The 20,362-nt window shown below is 37.7% G+C and overlaps 1 protein-coding gene across 1 annotated transcript; it reads right to left on the bottom strand.

Annotated features, from left to right (window-relative positions):
- Positions 1-490: 490 nt before the first annotated feature.
- On the bottom strand, positions 491-19,097 carry LOC117307097. Its single transcript, XM_033791757.1, has 3 exons — positions 18,458-19,097; positions 3,817-3,906; positions 491-3,200 (listed from the first exon to the last, which is right to left on the bottom strand). Exons 1-3 carry the CDS (start codon positions 18,531-18,533, stop codon positions 3,013-3,015), a joined length of 354 nt encoding a protein of 117 aa, XP_033647648.1. The 5' UTR covers positions 18,534-19,097; the 3' UTR covers positions 491-3,012.
- Between the last annotated feature and the right edge of the window lie 1,265 nt (positions 19,098-20,362).

The raw sequence follows: 20,362 nt of genomic DNA, 5'->3' as shown, positions 1-20,362 counted from the left end.
TAATGTTGGGATACAAAGTAAGAATACTAGTCTTTGACAATTACCAAAGGTGTCCAGTGCCTTTAAATACAGTGGACACTATTGGTAATTGTCAAAGAATAGTCTTCACAGTTGGTGTATCCCAACATATGCATAAAATAACAAACCTGTGAAAGTTTGAGCTCACTCGGTCGTCGAAGTTGCAAGATAATAATGAAAGAAAAAAAACACTCTTGTCACACAAAGTTGTGTGCTTTCTGATGCTTGATTTCGAGACCTCAAACTCTAAACTTGAGGTCTCGAAATCAAATTCGTGGAAAATTACTTCTTTCTCGAAAACTATGTCACTTCAGTGGGACCCGTTTCTCACAAAGTTTAATACTATCAACCTCTCCCCATTACTCGTAATTAAGAAAGGTTTTATGGTGATAATTAGTTTAAGTAATTACCAATAGTGTCCACTGTCTTTAAGCCATACAAGAAGTATTAATAAGGACCAATACAACACTCAATAGTTACACACTGCGCTGTTTAATAATAAAGCTCGTTGATTTTGACAGTATCACAATAAATACAGTGAGTGCTTGTTCTATGTTACAAAGTTATCTAAAAAACTTAATGAAATGCGTTATACATTTTTCACACGTTGTTCTAACATTAATTGGATCGATATAATGATAATACTAAATATTGTGGATAAAGGGTGGAATGTACGAACTATTATGCCACTATTTGTAGGTTAATTCATTGTATAAACGTGTTACATTTTTATTTCAGTAAATATTTCAAAACAGAGTACACTCTAACAAAAAGATATAAGTCGAGGGGAGTTGTGACCATCAGACTTGGAAAAAAAATCTTAAATTCAATTGGCCCCAATTTTTAAATGAAATTCAAGATTTTAATATTTTCTGTGAAACATCAGTCACAGCCCAAGTGCCAAAGTTGTGTATACTCCACACCCCCCCCCCCCCCGTCAAGTTACACATTGGTATTATTTAAATGAGCCTATCTGGATCAATGTTGTTGAATGTATTTGGTTTGTCCACATCAATTTTCTTTCATAAGAAGATTGTTTTCAAAACTACATGGCAGAACAAATTTTGTATGTCGACATGGAATAAGTTTACAAAATGTAAATATCACTATAAATAACTTTGCTTAAAATATACAAATTACCATCCACGGATATAAAATAACACATTAATTATTTATCAGGCTTGGCAAAGAGGTCATGCTAATATATGCAAGATAAATTTCAGACAATTTTTGTGCTATAGCCTGTATCTATCCTCCTGCAGAAAAGTTCAAATTTAAAGTAACATGGATTTTACTATACAATTAAAGAAATTATAGCCAAGACATTTTACTACGAAAGCTCAATAGTGCAATCGCTAAGTGTACTTTCAAAAGCGGCTAGTTTCAAAAAACAAGTTTTTTATTTTCGATAGCACTTGTTTTTATTTTCAAGAGAAGTTATTTGTATTTTCACTGAAGAGCAGTTTTTTTCTGTCTCCAATAGCAGTTTTTTGGAAAGCAGTTAATTTTATTTTAAAAAGTAGTCATTGATCTCGAAAAGAAAATAACTGCTCTCGAAAACTGTTTGAAAAATAAGTAAAACGGCAATGGCACTAAGCTACAAAGCTTCAGGAATTTATTGCCTGAGCAAGTTGGTCTGTTTAAGCCATGTCTATAATAAGCCTATCATACCCAAAACGGTTGACTAGCAGACCAAAATAACCTTTACATTATACACTTTGCAAAATACACAAACCTTCCATCTTCCAGTCAGAGAATGGGAGACTTTGAAACGCTAGGTGGCAGTAGACTCACCAGGTCATTTCTGTTTACGTAGTTCTGAGTATGCGCACATTACTAAGACCAATGGTTCTACCTACCAAGTATGTTGATACCTAGCGTCCTTAAAGTCCCCCATTGAAAAGTATTAAAAGAAATGTCATTGAGGTGTCTCCAAATCTGTTTCAGAATTCATCTCACTTTGTATGATCATGGAGGATCTTATTCCTACATGGTATACTGATGACTCACAATCTGAAGAAGAAAACACCCCTTTGAGAAAGTACCTCAATCAAAAGTATACAATACATTATTTCAACGAATGTTACCATTTTTACAAACCTCACCTTCTCACAGCTCGGTGAAAACAACTTACAATTTTTTGCTCACGTAATAATATAGCAGTTGCTCAAAGGAAACCGATGCTCGTTGTAACGATACAAACTGACGCTTGCAAACCATGCTTGACGTAACTTATGACGTACAATGTAACACACGCTCTTCGAACCAACACTTACAATGTACGTCTATACAGTTCCCCTCGTAGCCTACACTAGATTAAGCAGAAACATGCACTGATGATACCATTTAATACCACACACACACACACAATAAGAAAGGCATTTAGTGGCCATCGTTTTACACCCACGAATGCAATGGTTGTTCAGTGTCGAAAGTTCATCTCTCGCAGTTGAAGCGCACACAACCGGCGTCTTTTTAAAAACACATAAAGTGAGCGATGGTTAACACTAAGTTATGGCACATTAATATTTATTTCACGGTGTTCTCCAAAGTGCAATATCCTAGGGGAGTCGCAGTCATTGATATCCTACACTGGGTAGTTTCACTAAATTTGAGGGGGATCAGGTCCCAGAGTTATGTAGTTTTCGAGGGGTAAAAGTATTTGCATTCATGTATACTTGTTCAGATATAAAGACCTATACCCAGATCTAACCCTCTGGTATAGTGGAGCCACCTGTTTTTTTTTGTAGCAAGATTTCATTGTCTTTCTGAAAACCTGTGGGTTTGGAGATTCCCAACACCCATCTCACAGCCATCTGCACCTTTAGGTGTACTAAGGGAGCCAGAGTGCATTCCTGCATTATTTTGAGAGTAATCCTTGTGGTTGCTCCCGCACTTTATGAGTTGTTTAGCATTGTACTGAGTTGACTGTTCACAATCAAACAAGAAGATAAATCGAAGATTTTACAAGTTTGCGATGCAGACGTCATCCTTCTACACATGCGAAGGAGGTTGAACAAAGTTGGCCGATGGGGTCTGGTAACCATCATGGCGTCTTTTCTTCCTTCGACGATAACAGAAGCATCCGATTGAGAAAATAGTAAAAGGAATGAAGACAAAGCCAAGTCCCGCCAACAGGAGTACTGTGCTCTTAGGGCCTCCTACCATGGCCAGAAACAGTCCTGAACGGGGAAAAGAGAAAAATAATACAACATGATTACATGGAAATTATGTACTTTCTATCTCAACATGCTTCATCGATGTGAAAACCCTTAAAACGAGGGACTTGCTTGGTTGCACTCCACCCCCACCCCCACTGCTACCACGTGGTACGTTGGCCGCAAATGCTTCTTCCAGGGTTTTTCTATTAGGAGGGTTTTTTATTTGTCAACGGTCTTGATGTCTTTGCTATTGCCAGTGTTAATTGAACCTTATTTGTTTGCCCACTTTCAATGAATTTTATAATCTTTGTTTTATCTCTGTTGACAATTGACATGGGCAAAGAGGATGCTGGCATAATTTTGTCCTGCCCCTCAACCAAACCACTGATCCCTGTTAGTTGACACCCCCTCTATGGAACGTGTGATATGGTACAACTTATAAGGATATCGTGACATTATGAGCTGACTATAGTGATGGTTTGGTTAAGACAATAGAAATATTAAAATGTCAGCATGAATTGTGTTTTCTACAATAGTCCCCTGGATGGGGTGCAGTTTGTCTGTTTTTTTTTTGGTTTTCAGTATTAATAAATTAAAGAATTGACGAATTTTAAACAAAGTATTTCCATTTACTCACCTGCAGGTAGAATAAGGATGAAATAGATGCAAGCCACAACGCCAAGAGCCAGACCAGGCCCACAGCACAGACCCCAGCAGCACTTAGACCCTGCAGAAAAGAAAAACAGGCAAGTTGAATCAGAATATTATTTTATTTTGTGTCAAATAATGAACATACAAAGTTTATGACGGGAGATGGTTTGACATCAAACATTTGGAAAAATAATGGAACATGATTGCTTAACTGAGATCAGACTCTAAAACTTCCGGGTCGGAATTGACCCATATCCGGGTAACATGGGTCATGACCTATGACCGAGTGGTCTAGTTCACCGGACGCACAGGTGTTGTCAGCAGTTGGATGTTGTGTCGAATCCCGGTCATGACACTTGTGCCTTGAGACACTTATAAATAATTGCTTCATAAAACAATTTGGAATTAATTAGTAGTGGATTCTGCTCTATACCAGCTCCGAGTCGATGATACCCACACCTACATCTTTGTTGGTGACAGTTGATTTGGGTCCAAAGCTAAGTGTAACCCTCGCCTTCATACGTGACCTCACTCAGACATTACTTTTTTTTTAATGGGGGGGGGGGGTGGGGGTGGGAGTGAGCTCTTTAATTATTTATATATATTTATTTATTCACTTATTTATTAATCATATGTTCAACTTGTACATTTTCGTACTTGAGTATATGCATATACACACAGTGTACGGCACGGTGTATTTTCTGAGGGAATCCGTGCACAGTATTTTTCAACCAAGAATGTATTTTCAATGTGATATCAACAGGAAGAATTTGAAACACAAGCCACTGATTAAGTGTCACAACTAAAATCATGCAGACGAAAACCGAATATACTGAAATACAAAACCATAAACAGTACTTGAGTTTACTTGTCACGTTCCAAGTTGCCACTCGATGCTAATAATAATTCACGATTGACCGTGTTGATTATTTCCTCAAAAATAGCCAACCTCAAAGGCATGCGCAATGCGCATTATGCAAATAATTGTGTAAGTTGTTAAATTTGGCACACTCGCCTCAAAGAACCTTGATTTCTGAATACGTAAATACAGCATTGATGATGACCTAGCAATCTGCATACTGTGTTTTAATTCAATGTGTGGTGTCTTCACGTGTGTGTGAAGCTGTGGCTGGTAGCCTCGTACTGTCTTTGAATCAAGATAAAGTACGACAATGTCGCTTTGGTACGAACATTGCTAATGCAAGGCAAACCTACACTGCTTTATGGGTTTTACCAGTGCATTATAAAGGCCCCAAGAACTAAGTGCCTTTTGAGTTCTACTCGGAGAAATCGATGTCACGTCAGTGCGAATCAAATCCGTTACGTCGCGCATTTGCAGCAGATGTCTTACGGACATTTGGGTAGGCCTGCGACAAGCATAGACGCTGTTCGCTGGCCTGGCTTGATTCTGTAGCATTACATGAACATTTTCACAAACCACACAAACAAAACATCATTGTTTTAGATGACAGTAAAGTGAGTTTAATATTGGATATTGGACATTCACATGTTTGTACATCAGTGGGCATCACTTCGCTCGTCCAGCGACAAGCTGTGGACGCTGTTCGTTGGCCGAGCTTGATTATGTAGCATGTAATTACACAAACCACACAAACAAAAACAGCATTGTTTTAGATGACAGTTAAAGTTACTTTGACATTGGATTTTGGACAGCGAATACCAATTGTTGCTTTTTCGATAATGTATATTGGACATTCCCAAACAGTGAATGTCTACCTTGTATAGATTGATTTTTAATATTGTTTAAGACGCTTTTCCTGCGTCGTGACTGTGGTAATAATTAATATCAGTTTTACTTTTTGAGATGAAGTCGTAAAATTGAAAAATCCGAATGGATCGGCTGTCAGCTCCGGTGGCACTGATTGGTCGAAATGGCTGACTCATGACAAAGATTCTGTATCTGCTGTCAGGCTACGTTCGCTCTGATTGGTCGAAATGGCTGACTCATACGAGTATCTGATTAGCCAATGCCCAACGGACATAGCACAACGAATGCAGGAATTGCTCTTTTGTATGCATGGCAACTCGTTAAAAGACCTTCTTGTTAGATAAGGCAATCGATAGAGACTAGGGTGTCAGTATATTGCTGAACCATGTGGTATTGCATTTAATAATGTGGCAGAAATGTTCTAAATTCGATACCCACTGGCCCGCATGGGTCACAACAACATAACTCTGTTCTTAAAGTGTGGTGTTTTGTCATTGTGGTGATAGTATAATTGCTGAACCATGCGATTATAAACGGTCTATAAATATGATACCCACCACTGGCCTGCATGGATCACAACATTATTATTCTGCTCAGAAAGTGTATTGATATTGTCATTATGGAATACCAATGTTAAAAACAAGTTGCTGCTGTATTGTGTTAAAAGAAGGGGACCGAGCCCTGCCGCTTTGGCTAAGGGTGTTGTTCTCTGAAGTCGCCTGCAATTGGCAATTCGCAGAACTTCTGCGTGTGTGAACCAAAACGTATATATGGGGCAAAACAATAGAACCAACTTGTTTTTTCCATCATTGCTATTGTTCGCAAAGATTGCCCTTCAGGCATGTTGCAGAGTCAACATATATGTCTGTATATAACTGCATCTGTCTGAAATTTCTATTACCTGCCACAAGCAGAAATTATGCCCAAAGAGTATGAGAAAAAAAAAACATTATTTCAGAAAGTATTTAAACAAGTTTGAGTGACTAGGCTGTCATGCTAAAACGAAGAATGTTTAAAATTTTTGAGCAAAAAAGCAAGAGCAATATTGTACCAGGCAGTTGAGCAGAACAAAAAAGAAATGATTGACGACCATCTGAGCGGAAACAGTAGGACCAATAGAGCAGAACTGCACACAATCAATTAGTGTTGAAATTGAGCATGAAACGCAGACTAATTATGAAGAGGCAAAATTGACAGGAGAAAAACTATAGACATTGAAGACTGACGCGACAGATAAGAGTGTAAGCACGCTGAAATAATAATATTTTATGAATTAAGTATACTCAGACAGCCGCAGTAAAATCCATAATTAGATGCTTTTAAAGGTATGAGTTTTGGAGACACAATTATAAAAAAGATATAAGTCACATGTGAAAGTTTCTCTGCTTGCTGAGAAACCAAGCAAAATGTGATACAACGTTACCGCATCTTTGACCGCCGCATACGCGAATTAACAACAACCATCAGAAATCAGAATTAAAGTTTTTGGGTTAAACAAAATATTATACATTATACATTACTTCGAAGGGGATCGTTTCTCAAAATAATTTGCGCCACAAACAGTTATTAACTATATGTTTACCATAAATTTATTAGTAGTTACCAATCTCTGATCCTATAACTTTAAAGGTACTAGACACCGTTGGTAATTACTCAAAAAAATAATTTTTAGCATAAAAACTTACTTATATAGCAACGAGCAATGGAGAAACTGCTCCCTCTGAATTAACCTATAAATTGTTAATTGTTTGAGAAAGAAGAAGTTTCTCAGCACTCAAATAATAAAAGACTTCAGCTAAAGCCGTTTTATTATGCATCTGAAAGCACACAAAGTAATGCAACAAAGGTGTTTTTTCTTGCATTATCCTCTTGCAACTTCGATGACCAATTGAGCCCGAATTTCCACCGATTTGTTGTTTAATGCATGTTGAGATACACCTATGTGAGAATACATGATGTCTTTGACAGTTACCAAACGTGTCCAGTGATTTTAGATAATATCCCACTAATGTATCGCATAAACAATTAATACAAACAATTTATGTTGATGTGCACTTAAGTTTTTCTTCAGAGTCAATGTTTTTTTATGCCATCTGATACCCAGTTTTCGATTGATTTCATACGATCCTAAATCAAACCTTTATTGCTCCGCTGAGCAGTAACATTGCACCATATGGTGCCGTTTGTAATGATTAACGAGTCGTGGACATAGAGTAGTTAACGCATTCGTGTCAAGACTGACGATCACTGTTTTAAGTTTCAGCAGCAGGTTATTAAATTATTTATTCACAAGCCAGAGAGCCATTGGCATACTAAATTCAAATCAGATTGTATATGTATTTTAATGAACAACCTTTCCTTAATTCCATGAAGGAAATGCAATCAAAAAACAAAATGGCGCACGTGGTAAAAAAGCAATAAGATTTACCAGTTGTCGTAGTTACAGTGACTTGTAGTTGGACATCGCACAATGCATGGCAGTTAAAGCGAAAGCATGCCTTTGTTTTTTCGGAAACCTTCGATTGTTTTAATCCTTATAAATAATAAAACCAACATAATGAAATTTCATCTCAAAAGGTGGCCGCGTTTTTGAGACATCGCCGGAATTATTCCATATACAAAATCCGAGAAACTCGTTACTGGCAGTAACGCTTCTTAGATTCAAATTGTGGCCATACAAACCGATATAATAATTTCTGCATAACCACATTAGTGCGAATTTGAAAGTGTGTAAAAATGCTTTATAATATCAAAACTGATATTAGGCCTGACCAAAAGCTGTCATTGCCATTAATTTTAAGGTTAATTACTAAACGTATATACATTCCCTTTAAGTTTGCTTCACACATCAATCTTAGCTCTTTGTGAAATCGTCCCCAGGCAAATCCATGTACAAAAAATATCTCCCCATCGCACATATAAAGTGTCATCCATACGCCGCTTTCAATAGGTCTACTGTCAGATAATCTTCATCTTCGCCCCTCCAACATTGAAATTTTTTACGTAGATTCAAGAATAAGACAAATTATTCACTGAATAATTCTGCACTATTCATCCTTGTGAGTGGCTTGAAGAGTTTTGTTCCAGCCCTATAAATGATGCAGTTAGGAATGTGAGCATAAAAAGATTGAAAATTATCAACGACATGAAACAAAAATATGAGTTTGAAATGTATACAAGATTGGTCGCAAACAATTTTCAATTGTGATCAACTATAATGGACGAACAAGGTGGAAGTTTGGGCTTAATCTTTTGATCTGTTGTGTGCGTCAAAGAAACTATATAGTGAACAACCATGTACAATTTACATAAACCCATTGACCCTCAGACCTTAATTTTTTTTAATTATATAGAAACCAACTTTTTAGATAATTTTTTTCTCGAATATGGCTTCATTTCAGAGGAAAATATTTCACAGGGAAAAACGGTTCTAGTGTGATATTCATAATCAGTAATTAAGCTTTCACTTTCATAATAAAACAAAACAATTATGTTTTTCTCTTTGCCAATCATGTTTATACCTTTAAGGTTCTGTGAGTGAAAGTATGCCAAATTATCTATGGCACGGCCTAAAGTGTTAATTACCAAACTTAAATAAAAGTTCACTTGCGTGTTGACAATCAGTAAGAGACCAGTATTTCATTGAAAACAGTGATGGTTGCACATTATTGATTTCAAATACACAACCCTTTTTTATTTGTGTATACACAGATGTTAATTAATTTTCATTGGAAAACGCCGTCGGCCACTTTCTATAAAATCAACCTGTTCATATGCTTTATTAATGAATTGAGTCTGTTATCACAATAATTCAATTTTATTATTTCAATTAGGAGGATTGCGTCTATCATGATGTGAGAGACAATGCCACAAATCAATCCTTGTAAGTAAACAAGCCTTAAAACAAAACCTGCATCTAATTCCGTTATACAAACAAACTCTGCAAATGATTGTCTTGGATTTTGTCCCAAATGGATTGCGAATAAGTTCTTCAGGGACCGAGACATAACAACTTGGCATTCAACTATATATTAAATACATGACTGTGTTTATCTAGAGCGAGGCAGGTATTTTATTTACATCAACTCTTCTTCCTCGTTCCTTTCTATAGGGGTGGGGCTCTTCCATTCAAAATAGTTCCTTTTTATGGGTGGGCTTTAAGTTCCTTTAATGGGTGTGGCTCTTAGGTGTTTTTTTATGGGTGGGGCTTTTTCCTTCAAAATAGTTCCTTTTTATGGGCTCTAAGTTTCTTTTTATGGGTGTGGCTCTTAGTTGTTTTTATGGGTAGGGCTCTTCCATTCACAGTAGTTCCTTTTAAGGGTGGGGCTCTTCCATTCATATTTCCTGTTATAGGGGTGGGGCTCTTTTAGGGTGGGGCTCTTCCTTAGTACCTGTTTAGGGGTGGGGCTCTTCCTCATTCACGATAGTTCCTTTTATAGGGGTGGGGTCTGAATTCCTGTTTGGGGTGGGGCTCTTCCATTCACAATAGTTCCTTTTTATGGGTGGGGCTCTTCCATTCACATAAATTCCAGTTTAGGGGTGGGCTTTCCATTAAAAAAAATCCTTTAAAGGGGGTGGGGCCTCTCCATTCACAAGTAAAACCGTTTTGTATTTTAGTTCGCTGCCACTGTCTAACAACTTCAGTTCAAAAGAACTTGTGTTACAGTTGATTTTGTTTCCTTGACGAAAGTCGGAATTAGCAAATGATCTACAAGCTTAATCCAAGCAAGGGATACAACAACGATTTCTATCCGAGCAGATGCATCGAAATGAATGAACGTTTGGCACAGTTTTCAATTATCGAAAGTGGTTTGGTCTAAGAGTAAAAAAAAATCCCCTCTTTTGTCTGCTTTGTTTCTGTACGATTTACCCGGAGACAAGTCTCAAATTGGAACCGGTTAACTGTCTCCATCGCCGGAAACCTGAATTTCTTAGTGAAAGCGTCAGGTCTCCTCCAATTAAAACCAAAGCAAATTGTTAAATTCGTAAATGTTCAGTTGGATTAAAGGAGCAAGGATACTGAATTAAGGTATGAACCTATTTCAAAGCGACGTGAACGATAATAAAACACGTCCATACGCCTCAATTTAGAAGTTGAACTAACAACATGATCTTTAGAGAATTAAACTTATAACTCACTTTTTTAAGGCACTGATCACCTTTGGTAATTGTCAAAGACCAGTTTTTTTCACTTGGGATATTCCAACATAATATACATAAACTGTGCATAACTCTAATGACTGCCAAGTCAATTACATTAGTGTTATTTTAACACCCTAGGTGTTAATTTCGTTCTCTCTTGTGGTTTCTATAATAACAAACCAGAAATTGTGTTTTAATCCTTAAAACCTTTAATAGATAATACGTCACAGATTACGTATTCATTTGATGCCCAACTTTCCTTGCGAATTTGATCCCCAATGAACTCTTTCAATTTTTAATGAAACTGCGCTATTATTAGATCTATGACCCGAGGTGCGAGGAGAATTATGCCATATGCCACATTCAATAATCTTTTAGATAACAATTGTATTACAAAAGGAAATTTGAGATAATATCAAAAGAGTAGTGCCGTATTTTATTTATGGACGCCATCTCGAGGTACGGTATCCCTTACAGACCATTCAATAGTCACAGCGAAGGGGGATAATGACACGGTAGTAATCCAAGGAGATGAACTGTTTTAAGGGGTATTGATTCTAAGAGTGCCTCATGGTGAAGGGTTTTCATTCTTTTCATTTACTCAAACGTGCAGTGGCATTTTCCCTCTAAACAGAGATGCGAAGTGGGGTCTTAAAGATGAGGTTTCGACTCCAGATAGTATTGGCTTTTTAGCAAGATGCAGTACAGTGTTGGTTATAGATGCTATGACGTACAATAACCAGCAAATGAACAAGCATGTCCAAATATAAAATTTAAACTCCATCATCCAATGTGCACATTGTGTACATTGGCGCTGCATACCTTAAGTATGGTGCCGCCATCTTGGATTTGTCTCCCCCTTGTAGTCAATGTAAACCAAACCGAGGCTTGAACGAGAAATAGTCTGGTTACTTTAAGTGCAATGAATCATTCACTGCTGTTTTTGTTGACACGGAACATGACCCAGATTCTAGCACAATATGATAAAGCTCTTTCGCATAATGTAAGACAGTCGGGTCTCCCTCGTCTGATTTATATGATAAGTATAAGTGCTATTGTAAAACACCCTAAAGCGAGTATTCTAATGTATTCAAATAGGCACAAGTTTAATAACCATGCATTTTGGCATTCACCCATATAACTTACTCTCAGATAAACAGCCAGAATGAAATGGATTGGATTTGATATTCATAAAGACGGTTTATATTATACACACAATATGAATCTCAATTTCTATACATCATATCTATTTCTTTCCGGTGTTTGTGCCTCGCCTGCAATGTGTCCCTGCGGTATTGTTGCATAGATAGAACCCTGGGGATCACCAAGGCATTCCAAGCACAGGGCCAGTATTTATAGTTCATTTATTCCCGCCACATCACAGCGCTCGGCTGAAGTAGCTGATGAAACTGCAGATTATACCGTCGGGGCATGAAACGTTTTTGCCACAGTTTTAATGGTATCGATCTAGGGACGCAGTCAAATTGGTACACGGCATTATACATGTACATAAGTAATCATTATTATGTATACATGGACGTGTAAAGTGATGCAGAATTGCTGGGGCTTAAAGCCATATCGATGGTGTCACAACCTTGTACTCCCGCTTTAAGCTTATCATAATAATTATTCAGTCGCTTCATCCAGCTGAATTTTAAGGTTACATTAATGCGCATGACAACGGCTGTCAGCTCAGACAAAGTCTGGTCTCTGATAGAGAAGTCCATTCTGTGTGATGTACTATATTGATTTATTTATCAATGCATAAAAATGATATATAATATATTACCTCCGATGCCGTTTTACACTGTTCTCATAGTTTACTGTATCAATATTTGACACCATGGAAATAATATAGCATGGAAAACATATAGGCTCATGGAACATATTTACAAAGCACTGGTAATCTATGGAAACCTAGATAGGCTCATGGACATCTGATGCATGGTCACCTATGTATAGCATGGAAATCTAGACAGCATGGTCATATGGAGATGTAATAGCATTGAAATCTACAAGAAACAAACCATTGACATAATTATAGCTAAAAAAATGTAGATCATGGTCATCTAGATATAGCACGGAATTTGTCTAGATCGGTTCATTGGAAATTTAGATAGCATGAAATCTAGAAAGAATGGAAATCCAGATAGCATTGAAATCGAGATCAAAAGGAAATCTAGATAGGTCCTATCTATAGATAATCTAGACTATGGAAATCAGAGATAGCACGGGAGTTTAGCTAACATAGCATGAAAATCTAGATAGAAAATGTAGATTTAACATGGAAATGTTTTTAGCGTGAACATCTATAGACAGCACGGAAGTCTATTAGTACGCAAATCTAGATGTAGCATGGAAATATAGACATCAACATCTATAGCAGCATGGACATCTATATGATCTACATGAACATTGTTGGAAAGTCCCTAAGGGAGTGAGTATAGATCAAGGTTTTGCACATCTGCAATCGGCCTGGAAATTATTTAAAAAGGCCCCCCTTTTGCCTCAATCGGTCATTATATTGTATAGGCATAAAGCATTGAATTTTATCATAGTGCCTTGTAGAAACGCCATCTTAAAAATATGAAAGGGGATTGTTTACACAAACACTTACGTAATGTCAAATTGTAGCATTAATTTGAAATAAAACCAAAGTGAACAGCCACTGCAGCTATTTCCACCCACCAAACTCATTTAATTATAATCTGGGCAAATAAAACACCATTATTTGCCTGAATGAAATCAAATGTGGTGGTTGGGTTAGGAATTATTTTCTTGTTTTAAGGAAAACAAATCCGTTAAAAATGTGTGAATGTTTTCTTTTAAATTGGGCACCAGTAACATCTTGCTAAATTTGTGCACGAAGAGTCACAAAAATAAGCCCCTCAATCAAAACCCTCCACAAACCACAGCTGTAGGGCCCAAACCTCCCCTCTCAGATGTGTGGAATGGTCCAGTATATGATATCAATACTATAGCTTCCCTCAGGGCATTGCACTTTAGAGGAAACAGTGACATAGAACTTGTGCCATGACTTAGAATATACCGGTCATCACTAGTGTTTTAAGGGCTCAAAGCTAAAGAACTTTGAAACAACTCCTTTAGAATGAGTGTTGATAAAATCTCAAAGATGTTGTTTACGCCGCTGGTTTCAGATGGATCATAGAACGGGGGTTTTGGGGGACGTAGATACAGTATTAGACTTATCAAGATCAGAAAGCCCTCTCAGTGAATGTTGGGAGAAGTACCCGATCACCTAAAGTGTCATACCCTCCATATGTGAATTAAGTGCATTTATATATTTCATTTGTAAAATTTTTGATAAAATGCAACCAGTGGAATCGTCTTAAGTGGTAAGAGCACTCAGGCCCTCAGGCATGAAGGAAACTTTGACGATAAGGCGATAGAGGAATGTGCTCATAATACAGAAGAGGAAGGTAGACATGATGTAGGGATGGGATCTTATTAAAGACGGTCACATCTTAAAGGCACTGGACACCTTTGGTACAAATGTTAAAGACCATGCAGTATTCTCACTTGATGATCCCAACAAATGCATAACCAGCCTGTGAAAATGTGGTCATTTAAGTTGCAAGAGAAAAAAAAACAGCCTTGTTGTACACATTTTTGCGCTTTCAGATGCACAATAAAAGACTTCATGCCTGAAATTTTTTAACATTACCAAATGAGTTTTTAATGCTTGCTAACAATTATTTTGAGTAATTATTTATAATGTCCAGTGCTTTAAAGACAATCCAAACCGAAGAATACTATTCGCCTATCTGTTCCCTACATCTATCGAATTAAATTTTAAGTTGTTAGTGAAAAAATATAGAAAAGGCCCATTTTCGTGAATAAGTCACTACACATAATCGCAAGTGTATCTGATGATGATTCATCATTCAACCGCATGCATTCAGCCAAAAGCCCCAATAATTCAAAGATGCAGAAAACAGCAACACGCGATCGTCAGGTTGCTCCCAGTCCCAAATCGTGCGAGGCATTTTCAAAATGATACTGACTTTCATCATTGTTTGGTTGGTTGGCGGTTTTTTTTTAAGCCCAGAGGCGCTGTCGGACTTGGACTTCTGAGCTGGGAATTTAAAGGCACTGGATAATATTGGTACATATATTCAAAATGATTGTTAGCATATAAATTTCTTGGTAATGAGCAATGGAGAGGTGTTGTGAGAAACGGCTCCCCACAAAGTAACGTAGTTTTAGAGAAAAAGGTAGATATCTCTCTCAAAATAATAACTTCTGGCTAGGCCTGAAGCTCTTTTTAGGCATGTGAAAGCACACACATTATTTTTTGCATAAAATGTTGTTTTCTTTCATTATTCTCTTGCATCTTCGATGACCAAAGTGGAGGCCAAATGTTCACAGAGTTGTTATTTTATGCATATTATGATGGAATACACCAAGTGAGAATACTGGTCTTTGACAATCCAAAGGTGTCCAGTGCCTTTAAGAGAAAGCGTTCAGTGGATCCACCTGCTCTGCAGTGTTTCTTTAAAAACAGGTGTTTTGTCTGCCCTGTATGTCAGGGTTTATAGTCTGACTGACGGAAACTCAGTCTATCTCATTTCATCTTCCCGAATTAGGAGGTTTTTTGCATCAAATAAACCATCGCTGTCAAAAGAAGCCATTATAAAGAAAGCCCCCTTCAATATGAGTTTAAGTTATCTATAAAGATAGCAAGAAACCAAGCCTAATGGAACTGTTCGTTAATAATAATTATCCAAAAGTATATTAACCAAACGAAAGAGTTGTAAGGATTTTTTAGACCCGCTGTTTTCTTTTTTTTAGAAAGAGGTTCCTCACTAACATTTTAATCTCAATGAGCCCTTTTTAGGCATCTGAAAGTACACTTCAATTGAGTTGTTTCTTTCATTGTTTTCTTGCAATTTCGATGACCAATTATTGAGCGCGAGCCGAACTTTTTCCAGATTTAATATTTTATGCATAAAATATGTTGAGATACACCAAGTGAGCATACTGGTCTTTCACAAATTACAAAACGTGTCCAGTGTCTTAAAATATACTTTTGTTTTAAGACGTACTACTTCTTGAAAGGATAATATAATATGGTGTTTTTACATCGACGCTCAAGCAATCCTGAAGCAGACTATGGTAGTTTGACCATGGATCATTGAGTTCTAATAAAAATACAAGGCTGTATCCAGACAGCCATTAAATTAATATCACACTCGTGTTTACAATATGTAGTACAAATATCGATCAAACATCATCCCATACTCAGCCACTGTATTACCTTTAAAGGGAATATGCCTCTCATACTTTATTGTGATATCTTTTTAGGAAATTAAAACCAAGTGGTAGTTATAATTATAAAAAAAAAAAATGCCCATTTGTATTGGCAGGCCGATCATGAAACATGCCCCTGTTCGTTAAAAACAAGTAAAAATAACAGTACATACGGTTTTAAAACCTTATTTTGGAAGGTAACTTTACATACCAGAAAGGTAATGATAAACAGTACTGGTTTAAGCAGTTATGATTACCACGTATTCAAAAAGCAGCAGATAATTTCACCCATGAATTTGTACACTTTGATATTATCTCACAAAGTCTTTTATGGGATAAGAGGTCTGAAGCCAGCACATTGTAATGAACCTATAGCATCATGCTACAACAAAGTATTTCTAGAGTGTTATGTGAATTACTTTGGGGCTATCACAAACAGACTAAATATTGCACTATATCGCAAGTATGATTTCCGAGGGGGGGGGGGGGGGGTGGGGGGTGCTCGGGTCCGATGAGGGAAAAGTACACTAAGAAAGGTTTGTCTTTAAGGCCAGCCTTGAACCTATCAACATTGTGGGCTTCCCATACACGTGTAAAAGGTGGCTGCACACATTCCACACAAATCTGCTCTTGCTCTTCAACGCGAAGTTGCAGGTTCGAATCCTCTCTGAATTACCGCATAGAGGTTCCAAACCAGAACACGACAATATCGAGTAAAGTACTGGGGTAACTGCATCCAGCAAAAGGCACAATTTAATTTACAGCTTACTGCCTTTTTGTAGGATTGCCCGAAGTGCTAAATCTGTGCACCAAAGTATCCTGTCATTGATTGAATAATGCACGAACCAAAATAGAAAAATGCCTGTGGGTTATGTCCATATGCAGCTTCTTTGACATGAACATACTACACTACAACGCCCTCATATATAGTATTACAAGGTGTAATCTCCACCCCTTTTTGTGTGGCACTGTACATTAGGTATTCATATAAAAACAAATATGTGTGGTTTTCTAGTAGCCACATATTTTTTTATTAAATTAGGAGTAACAATGCCGGCGTGTCGAGATTTGTGGATGTTTATTCTAATATCAAGCCAAAGAGGCAATGAAGGCAATTGCCTCCATGCCCCCTCGTCATAGCATTGTTGGCCTTGAAATGCTCCTTTAAAATGTTCTCAATAGGGTGCCCTGAACCTCGGAGAAAATGCCTTGGTGCCCCTGCCCTTTCAAAAACGAAGCATACAGGCCTGTTACATTATTGGTAGTAGTGTGTCAAAAGATTTTTGAAAATTAATTTGATATAAATTCTGAACCATAAAGTTCATCAACTCGCGATGAAACTGCATGCAGAGCTAGCTTGGTAAATATTTGTCTTTGAGCGAGACAAAGTAGTGCTTGAACCCACGCCTATAGAGGTGTTTTGTTTGGCTATAGTTAGTGGTTGAAGTCCACTAGCTACTTTGGGATGATACAGTGCCATTGTAAAGGTCGTCATCTCAGCCTCTCTAATGAATGCCATGTATTTTCGCCAAAAAACGTTCGATGTTGATCATGGCCAAATTTATATGGAGAAAATGTTGCTTTACAATTATCTGCTTATTCTGGTATCAGAATTTTGTTACACTTTTGCCAGTTGTTCTAAAAAAGCTCTATAAAATTGGACCCCTGTCTATGTATCTCAGTGTGCACAATTACATTCAGTGGGTGAATAATATGCGATGGGTGCAGCCAACCTCCCTATATGCCAGACGCCAACACATTGCTTTCTACTACAAGGCCATTCCTAAGCTATATTAATAGCTCTAATTTCCTGGATGTCATTTTTGTTTTGTTTGAGTAAAAGGGCAAAAAAATGCTTCCAATAGAAACAATGCAGACAGGTCTACATTGGGGGTGCAGAAACGATGACAAAGTCATTGTTTTATTTGTTGGTTTTGTTGACACCTTACCGACCACCACTACGTTTTGTGTTATTATCTGAACCACCCAACGGGCACCTTTAAAGAAACGGTGCATCTTTTCTTTAAGCTAAAATCTGTCTAGCCTATATTTGACTCCACTGCACTGGAGGAAAGCATCCTCACCAATTCTCCATTTCACTCTGTCATGAGCTGTCTGTTGCCAAGCAATGCCCCTTATGTGTTTAGTTCATCTCTCTATAAAAGAGATATAGCCTATTTGCCAAGGTTTCAGCTCTATACTGCCTGCAATATGAACAGTTAAAGCGACCACTGAAACAAATATTAAAATGTGCAAAATCTTCATAACATTTTTGACCTCATCAAAAAAATTAGGTGTATTTTTTCACAATAGCACAGCTAGCGTCTGCTATAATGCGAGACAAAGGTTTCAGTTTGAAGTTGTTGAGGCTTTGAGTTTTTAGCGTTCACCTTAAAAAACATGGTTTAGAAGGAATTGTTGCCATTTTAAGGGTTGTCCTTTTTAATAGATTATTATAAAAACTATAAATGAACCAAGAGCAAACCTTCAAGTTGTCTGTCTGAATCTTCTGACATCCTCCGATGTGCAGTCCCGCCTCCTCCCAAAATAGGGTTCGTCATCTTCCTTGTTTCCACACACGAGCTCGTGTGTCTTCAACCCCCGGTGACAGGCACACAGCCACTATCCCCTCTTGTTCAGCAGCAAGACAACAGCGTGCGAGACAAAGCAGTCATACGCCGTGCTTCAAGCCAAAGTCACGGCCAATGTGGAGAGACTCGCCTCGGTCAAAAATATGCATTTAATTATCTCAATTCGACGGGACTAAAAATGTGCAAGCAGAGACCGCGCCAGTAAATGCACATACATTGTGACAGGAATTAAATGTTTGTTTTATGTCCAATTGGTTCGCAGTGGTGTATCTTGTTTTTTTTCGGACATCATCTCTTGCTTGCTCCGTATGTGAAAAATATTCGTGCATTAAAGGTGTCATCACCTCGAGAGTGTATGCATAATCAGCCCACAAAAACCGCCGTCGTGCGAGGCAAGAAGCGGCTAAAAAACAGGCTGGTTATATTATTGGATAAACCCCGTGGCGATATGTTGCCCCGGCCAGACCGACAACATTTCACGCAACTGTTTGCCGTACACAGCAGGGCAACGCAGACACCAACTAATGAGATGTAAGCCTGGTCGCGCGACCGGCCGGCCGTCCGTGCGGGCTCACTACGTATAATCTGCCTGCTCAATCTATAATTATTATAATTAATTAAACATTTATACGCAGTGTGTTTGGCTGGGGACGGCAGAGTGAAATGCACTTGACGTTTAGTTGAGGCTCCGCAAGGAACACGCACATCTCTAACTGAGAAAGTAAAAAAATGCGTACTGTTTAAAATAGCATCCATCTGCTAATAAAACCGATTATCTTATTGTGTACGTACACGAGAAGTTGCCGTGTACGTACAAACTTGCGTGTACGTACACGGTAAGTTTGGATTTATTGTGTACGTACACGAGAAGGTTGAACTTATCGTGTACTTACACAATAAGAGAAAGATTTATTTTTTTAATTCATGTGGCGGCAATAGCTTCCGTACAACAGTGCTGTCCATATCATCCACAGCATTGTCATTGCTCCTGAATAGTCGATCGACTTGTGTTGGGGAAGTACTTATAAAGTGTTAACTCTTTTCTGGAGTGAAGTTGAAGAAAGTTGCATCAAGTTGCATCGGGCAACTTCAACCCGTGTCTCTTCTTGGTTAGACAATGCCCCGCCCCTATAATAATCTCTTGTATTGGAACTCTTTGCCTGGTGCATGTTTCAGGCAATGATCTAGACTTTTGAGGAATCTCAATTCCTAACTTTAGTTCCGGCTCCCCTCAGTTATTTTCCATTTGCACCTTACCAAGGGTGGCTTTTAGCCTTGTTCAGGTCGAACTAGCAAAGTAGTACCGGTACTATTAAAACAACTGACTGTGTGCTGAAAATAACTGAGTGATCCTATTGACATTGTTTCTGGTAGTCGTCTGTCGAATTGCCAGATTCTCTGGTTTTAATATTATCTTCAAATCAATTCAAAATTAGAAGACACAAAACCTCCAAAATCGCGCATTATGCCATTTATTGTTATTAATTTATAACAATGTTATAAAACAAGCATTGCCACATTATTTATGTGAATGAATGGTTGATACATTAAACAGCCCGCCCCACCAACCACAATAAAAGTCTTCTGCCCCCCCCCCCCCCCCCCCACCATGGGGGTCTAGAAGACTACTAAAGATAGAAGAAAGGAAAACAAATATGTACAATTTAAAAATTAATTAATTTATTTCAAAGTCTGTCCCAACATGGTGTAGAGTAAAATTAACAACATGATTGCAATACATGTTTCAAAGGTTATATTAGTCTTACAACATACAAACCAAAGGAAAACCAATGACAACA

Source organism: Asterias rubens, chromosome 2 (genome assembly GCF_902459465.1).
Source record: "Asterias rubens chromosome 2, eAstRub1.3, whole genome shotgun sequence".
NCBI lineage: Eukaryota > Metazoa > Echinodermata > Asteroidea > Forcipulatida > Asteriidae > Asterias > Asterias rubens.
The sequence above is the reverse complement of the archived record's forward strand: the minus strand, read 5'-3'. Positions and strand labels throughout refer to the sequence as shown.